The sequence below is a fragment of the Entamoeba invadens genome (genome assembly GCF_000330505.1).
Source record: "Entamoeba invadens IP1 unplaced genomic scaffold scaff_1105074724577, whole genome shotgun sequence".
In the NCBI taxonomy this organism is placed as follows: Eukaryota; Evosea; order Mastigamoebida; family Endamoebidae; genus Entamoeba; species Entamoeba invadens.
This window is the reverse complement of record NW_004440193.1, coordinates 5953-13608: the sequence shown is the minus strand read 5'-3', so window position 1 is coordinate 13608 and position 7656 is coordinate 5953. Positions and strand designations below refer to the sequence as shown.

General features: G+C 33.0%; 2 protein-coding genes across 2 annotated transcripts; both read right to left on the bottom strand.

The window, feature by feature from the left end:
* Positions 1 to 637: 637 nt before the first annotated feature.
* EIN_344040 (hypothetical protein) lies at positions 638 to 2563 on the bottom strand (the record flags this gene model as incomplete). The annotated part of the gene is made up of 1 exon (XM_004255207.1): positions 638 to 2563. The coding sequence occupies one exon, from the start codon at positions 2561 to 2563 to the stop codon at positions 638 to 640; it is 1926 nt and encodes a 641-aa protein (XP_004255255.1).
* A 994-nt stretch (positions 2564 to 3557) lies between these two features.
* EIN_344030 (hypothetical protein) lies at positions 3558 to 6287 on the bottom strand (the record flags this gene model as incomplete). Its single annotated transcript, XM_004255206.1, has 1 exon — positions 3558 to 6287. The coding sequence occupies one exon, from the start codon at positions 6285 to 6287 to the stop codon at positions 3558 to 3560; it is 2730 nt and encodes a 909-aa protein (XP_004255254.1).
* Positions 6288 to 7656: the final 1369 nt, after the last annotated feature.

Genomic DNA, 7656 nt, shown 5'->3' with positions numbered 1-7656 from the left:
TAGAAACCAAAAATAACAGCCAAATGGCGACACGTCGTGTGTCGTGTCTTGCAGTTTTGGGATGCGAATCACTATTTAAAACAACAGCGTGTATATGACGGCATTGTGTGGGAATTTCCCAGATGTTATTACAAATCAAGAAACCCAAACAAAAGTGTGTTGAAGAAATAGAACACCAAATAAAAGATTGATTTTGAAAGAGAAAGCATTCAATGGCAACAAAACCAAGAAAGAGAAACGGAGCAAAGGAGGGCGGAAAGAGATTCCAGACGGACGACAATCCAGCGCCAACAAAGTCATATGCACTTGCTTCAATCATGCACACTGAACACGAAGAAACAACCCACGAGAAGAAGGAGAAGAAGAAAGCAAAGAAGTAATTGTATTGTATCTCTGATTATCTTATGAAGGCATTTAACTATTTAATTAAAATAAACTTATATAATAATAAAACCTTTCAAAACTTGATATATTTATTATAGTAAAAACAATTTAAAATAATTCAAATTATAATAATTCCAATTTTATAATTTTGATTATTATTTTGAATAATAATAATTATATAATTATATTTTTATTTTTACATTAAAATTAAATTTTTTGAAAATTTAAACAAATAAATAAAATGTTCGATGATTTATAATATTAGAAGAACGTAAAGAATCACACTAACTACCAATGTTCCAAACACCCCACTTGTAGTACATTTCTCACATTCTTCTGTCTCACATGGTGTGATGTAATGTTCTTTACACTTCTCACAATGTCCCTCTTCAGTGTAGTATCCAGATGGACATTCTTGAACACATTTATCATCAATTTTATCAAGAACATATTCATCTGCACATTTCACACACTTCTCTTGTTCACACAACACGCATTTTTCATGTTTTAAAATGCACTCATCTACTTCAACTTCACAGAAGTAATTGTTTCCATCAACACTCTTTTTATCTTTTTCACAATTGGTACACATTGGTGTATCTTTTGTGATATCCACAAATTGTGTTTCGTTACATCCCAATTTCATCACCTTCACTCCTCCAAACATTTCAGCTTTGAATTCTTCTTTCACAAATATCTTTATAGTTTGACTGAGTGTTGGGTCACTTGGTATTATTTTTGGAGCTTCCTTTCCGTGGAAGAAAAGATATTTCAGCGAATTCAAAGAATCCAAAAGTGTAGTCAAATGTGAATACAAATTAAGTGCATTTAACATTATGCAATCTTTGAAAGCATCTTTTCCAACAATTTCAACTAACTCAGATCCGCTGACGTTGCTTAATTGGGTGCATTGATTAAAAGTGTTATTTGGAATAATAGTGTTTTGTGTTAGATCTACTTGTTTGAGTGATTGCACTTCTCTAAACACACTCTCTCCAAAATCTGCTACTTTTGGGATTGTGACTTCTGTCAGCATTTTGCTCTGCATAAAAGACATATCACCCAACTTCTCCAGCTTTGGTGAGAAATTCAACTTAGGAAGAGACGTCAATAAAAATGACATCTCACCAAATGAAGTGATTTTGTCGAAGCCAGTTACAGTGGTCAATTTGACACAACCACTAAATAACGATTTGGGTATTTTTGTCAGTCCATTGACATCGACTGTTGCTAAATTGGCACACCCATTAAAAACACCTTCACCAATAGTAGTAAGTGAAAATGGCAGTTTAATGTCTGTGACACCTGTATTGCTGAAAGCAAACTCTCCAATAGACTGAACGTTTTCAGCAAAAGCCAAAGTTGTTAATAGGGTATTAGAAAAAGACTGAGCACCAAAAATGACTATTTTGTCAAAAGAATTTACTTGGGCAAGTTTGGAACACCCAAAGAAAGTCCGTGACGGGATGTTGATATTACCACCAAGATTGACTGAAGTCAACGTTTCAATTTTTTCAAATGCACTACTCCCAAATGTTTTAATTGCAGTTTCTGGGAGTGTCACAGTTACAAGTTTGGTTTCTTGGAATGCAGAGTCGCCAATTTCGACAAGGGAAGGAGAAAATGTTATTGAAGAGAGTGATGTTTCTTGGAATGAAGAGGCACCAAAACTTGTCACTTTATCAGCACCGGTAATTGATTTCATTTTAGTACATCCACTAAAAGTTGAGTCTGGTATGGCTGTTATCTGACTCAATTCAACCATATCAAGAGAAACAACATCCTCAAACACATTTGAACCAAAATCAGTAATTTTGTTTGGAAGTGTCAAAGAACTAAGTGAAGTTCCTTTGAAAGCGTAATTTCCTATTTTAGTCATTGCAGTGTTTAGATGTATTGTAGCTAACCCACTGTCCATAAATGCAAAATCCTCAATTGTTGTAAGATACATCATGCCCATGATAGAATACAGAGAGGTGCATTTTTGGAAACAACCTGTTGGCACAACAACAACAAAAGTTAAATTGAAATCTTTAAGTGAAGTTGCACCTTCAAATGCATAATCACCAAGTGATTCAAACCCCATAGTTGAGGTTACACTTTCCAACGCTGTTGCATCAAAAAATGCTTTTCTCCCAAGTTTCACTTTAGTTGTTGTACTAAATTCCAATTTTGTCATTTTGTCGTTATGGGAGAAACCATCATCACATACCTTATTATAAAGATTGTCTGTTATTTTTACTTCACCAGAACACCGAGTAGACCCATCTCTAATACATTTATTTGTTTCGTCATATTGGAAACAAGTGCCAACAGGTTCTGCACTTGAAGAACTACTCTCATCATCTGCTCTTGAAAAGAAGACAAGGAACACGAAAACCAAGAACATTAATATTATGTGAGTTTTTTAAAATCGTTTATATATCAAAAATTTTTTTGAATGTAATATTTATCATGGAATTATTGTTTAACATAAGAAATTTAAGTTAATAAAAATACACTATGTTTATTTAAAATATGTAAACATAACAATTAACGTAATTGGACAAACAATTTTTAAACTCAAATTATATTGTTTCAAAAACAACCAACATAAAATCAAAAAAAATTGGAAAACAAAACTTTTTAAATTAACTTCTTGAAAAATGTCTAAGAAACTTAAAGTGGTAGTTGATTCTTAAAATATATCGTTTAATAAAATACTTTTCGTATAAACAATTTGACTTTTAGCATATTTTTTACGAATCAAAAACAATTTTATTTGCTAAATGTCATTGCAATAATTCCACGCATTAATAAAGGAAAAATATTAACTTCAATACATTCAATCCCAATGAACAAAATTTTAATAGTCTAAAAATTCGGGATATCTCGAATTTATTAAATATTTTTTCCGTTTCTTAAAAGTTTATAATTTGCATAACAATTCAGAAGCCAAAAAAATAAAAAAACAAGAAAAGACTTTATATATCTTGATAAAAACAAGTCAATTTGAAAACAAAGGTGTTATTTTTGCATTTCTATTCTCCCTCTTTTGTGATAAAAACAACTTCAAATACACTATATTTGCATTATATTACCCAACCACAAAATTGTTGTTATAAGTTAGTTTATAATAAATAAATAAATTAATTAATTATCTGCATAATTAAAATTATAACAATAAATTTGATTTATATTGTTAAAAGCATGATAAATGCAACGAAAATAGCATATGTTGCAGTTCCAGAAATTGATGGTAATTCTGGAGGTATTGGGAGTGTGTACTGTATTGCTATTTCATTCATCACATAATCCAAACTTTGATTGAAACATCCGAATTCACCTTTTCCACAATTTGTTTCAAAAGGAAAGAACACATAGAGGCCTGCTCTTTTCAAATTTTCTTTATTTGCTTCGAACACTCCATCCACATTCATATTTTCTTCTTTTTCAAAAGTTTGACCCATGCTCAGTGTTTTAGTGTACTGCCGATAGACTCTTATTGAGTCTGGAAAAGCCCAAGCTCCCACTCCTGTATTATATTTAGTTAAAACGAGAGATTGTTCGCTTTTCCAATAATTGATATTTCCCGACGTTGCTCCATACACAGACTCCGACCCAAACTCCGTTTGACTTAAAATCACGTTCGTCCCAATGACTTTGTAATTTTGGATTTCATTTGACAGAGAATACCCATCAGAATACTTTGAGAGGCGTACAGCTATCCATGGCGTTTTCTTCTCTGCTCGCTTCATATTTTTATGCATTGATTTTTTTATTATTTCGCCTTTAGGAATTACAAAGCAGAATTCGCACGTTTTATTCTCCCATGTAGTGCACTGATAATATAACTCCACGGTATCAGTACTCTCAAATACTCGATTTAATTTGACAAATGTGGGTGTCCAAAACCCTTTAGAAATTGTGTTTTGAGTGTCATTTTTGAGCTGATAGGAGTATCTTATATTGACTTCAAACCTCCCCAAATCAACATTTTGATAGAACAAGTGGATGTTTTTATTATCAGTAACATTCAGCCAAATTCCTCTTAAAATTTCTTTGTTCAACATAAAATTTTTGGTTTCATTTTCAGCAAAAAGTAATTTCTTGTTGGCGTTATAGTCATTGAAAGAATAATTGCCAACTCTTCGACGACAAACTTCTCTGTTGATTTGTCTGATTTTCTGTGTCACAGTGTCATACGGCACGTCACTCCCATTCACAAGTCCATAATTGGAATTCTCTTGGAAGGTCTCTGCACTGCCGTGAATCGACTGGTCGATAAACATGAAGTAATCGCTTCCCACAACGAACTCCAAATTCATCAATTGTGCTTGGAAAAATTGAATTGAATTTGCTTTTTCATTCTGATTATCCACACGCGTCCCAGCTCCACTTGTACACGGCAACCCCGCGTCTAAAGAGGGGAAGCTCCACTCTGTAATCATCATTGGAATATCTGGAGTGGATGCGGCGATGCTACGAAGGTATTTAACTACGTTTTGAGGAACACCAGATATCGGTGAAACGAATGGATAATTATTAAAAGTGTTAATATCACAATACTTGTTAATGATATCTAAAATGTCTGGATATACTCCTGGAAATCGAGCACACAAATATATATGGTTTTTATCGTATTTTTGAAACGTCGATTTTACAGTTCGAAAATAACGTTCGGCGGTGTCTCTCAAAAATTTCCTCCCAATACTCTTCCCATCCTCACTCCACACTTCTCCAGACTTTTCACTCTCCAAAAAGTCTTGAATCGAGTTGATATTTTTCACTCCAAAAAGCTTCTCAAAACTCTGTTTGTAAGTACTTCCACTTTCATTGACTTCTATCCACTGTTGTATGATTTCTCCAGCATGTATTTTTGCAGTGCTATTTTTACTTAAAATCCACGTGGAATTTAATAAATTCCAGTCTCCCTTAAGATTGCCTTGTTGCTCTCTTTCTCCCCACCACTGCAGTTCATTATCAAAGAAATGGCCGATGATCCAAGGGTCCTCCCTTGTTTCCGAAATGTCCTTTAAAAGCATCCCAAGGTAGTCTTCCCACAGTTCTGAATACACATTAGGAAATCCCGTCCACGAAGTCGATGGGACAATATAATCAACTTGTTTTGCAAAATTAGTCGACTCGTGTCTTGTGGTGTGGACTAGTCCTTTATGTATTAAGCAACTCTGGTAATTCATCGTGACTCCATTAAACCCCCACTCCTTCAATCTTGTTATTTGTGCATCACACCATTCAGTGACACTATTATTATATTTACTTTTCACAACTTCATTGTATGGGCTTTGAGAGAGTACCCAGTCGTACCCGGCTGCAAAGTTAATATGATCTGTGCCAAGTAAAAAGAATGGATATCCGTTGGGGTCATAGAACCAAAATTTCTTGTCCAAACTACTTTTCGCGACTCTAAAAAATCCAGTCGCAGTTTGTTTTTCTGGATATTCACATGCAAAATCAGTTTTGTAGAATGGTGGGGCAAGTCTCGGTTTGTCTGTATAAACATCTGCCGATGCAGTAAGAAGATAGTAATTGGTCTTCATGCCATTTCCTCTTAAAGTTGGAGCTGCGGGGAAGTTCAAGTTTGTTGTGTTATAAGTGTAAGTCATATTAAAGAGTAGTTCATTTGTCTCGGTATATATGAGACCAATCACTGCGGCTTCGTGATATATAAATGTAAGATTGAATTTCTCACCAAATTGCCACGCCCAATTGGGTTTGGTATATCCATAGCCTCTTATAACATATTTGGAAGCTACAGCCCAGTCACCGTCATACCCCAAATTCATTTCGGCAAAGTGTTTATATCCCCTGGACTCGGGAGATATCACCAAATTGAGAGCCCAATAGAATGAAGTGTTTGAGAAGAGCGAAAGTCCACAAACTGAGTAAGCGGTTGATGGCATTAAATTTTGGACGGGTTGAAGAATGGTGCTGATCATACCTCGTCGAATGTATTTGGATATGTGAGGAGTTGAGTATACATTTGAAGTGCTTTTGCCGTTTAATTGATAAACTACTTGGGAAGAAGGTGATATACGTTGAGTCATGTAACCCAAGCCTGTCGTGTTATAATAATCAAATAAAAACTTGTTTGGTTGATATTTTGAAAAGTCGTCATAAAACGTGTAGTCAAGTGCATAGGTACTTAAGCATATCACTGTTAAAATTATTAAAGAAGTGAATCTCATAGAAAATAATAATAATTTTCAATTAAAAGTTTTCGATGTTTAATATAATGATAACTACAAAATTCGTATTTAGAATAATTGTAATAAATGGAAATTAAATTATAATTATAGTCATTTGCTCAACGTTGTTAGGTCTGTAACAGTGTCTGTCGATTTTTAGATTGTTATAAATGGAATATTTCAGGAATTTTTTTGGAAAATCCAAAATCGTTGTTTCAATATTTTTATCGTTTTTTTTATTTTTATCTAATTCGCGTTTTTATAAAACAAAAAAAATATTTTTTGTCAAAAAAGACAAAGTTTATCGACTGACTCGACTTTTATATCATCAGTGTGAAAATTAATTTATTTAAATTACATATGAGTTTTTAAAATCCTTTTCAAAAGTCGAAAAAGTCTGTTATTCAAAAATTATTAACACAATTATTTATATTTATAAGTGATTTTATTAATTTTTTCAAATAAAAAAAAATAATAGAAAGGAATGAAAAGGCTACAATTGAATTGTTTTTTAAACTCTACTTATAACTCGAAACAAAAATACAAGATATAAACAAATTTCTCAATTTCTGTAATAGATTGTTTCTTGTAGAGGATCACTTGCGGAATACTTATACCACATACAACAAAACAATGATTTTAAACATCCACACCAATCTGGACATAATAATGGACACATCACATAACGTGTTATTTTCAAACAACTTACATTTCCACACAACAAAATGCATACTGATAATACAATGATTGGTACAAAAGCAATTAAATAACTCATTCTACTTGAGTAAAATGCAGTTTTATAAATGAACACAAAAGAAGTTGTAAATGCTACTAAAGGAAAGACACCAAACAAACAAACACATCCACTACAAAACATTTCCTTTTCTTGATCTGCAAGAGTCACGTGACCATAACAAAACGTCCTTTTGTGTCCAAACCAGAATAACAATGTTAACGGAAAACATATGAAGTGGAAGATATACCAATAACAAAAATACAAACAAATGAAAATAATTCCACTTGTGTTACTTGGACTGTTTGGTAGAGCCAATTTGAAAAGAAAACACAGCAAGAATATAAAAAG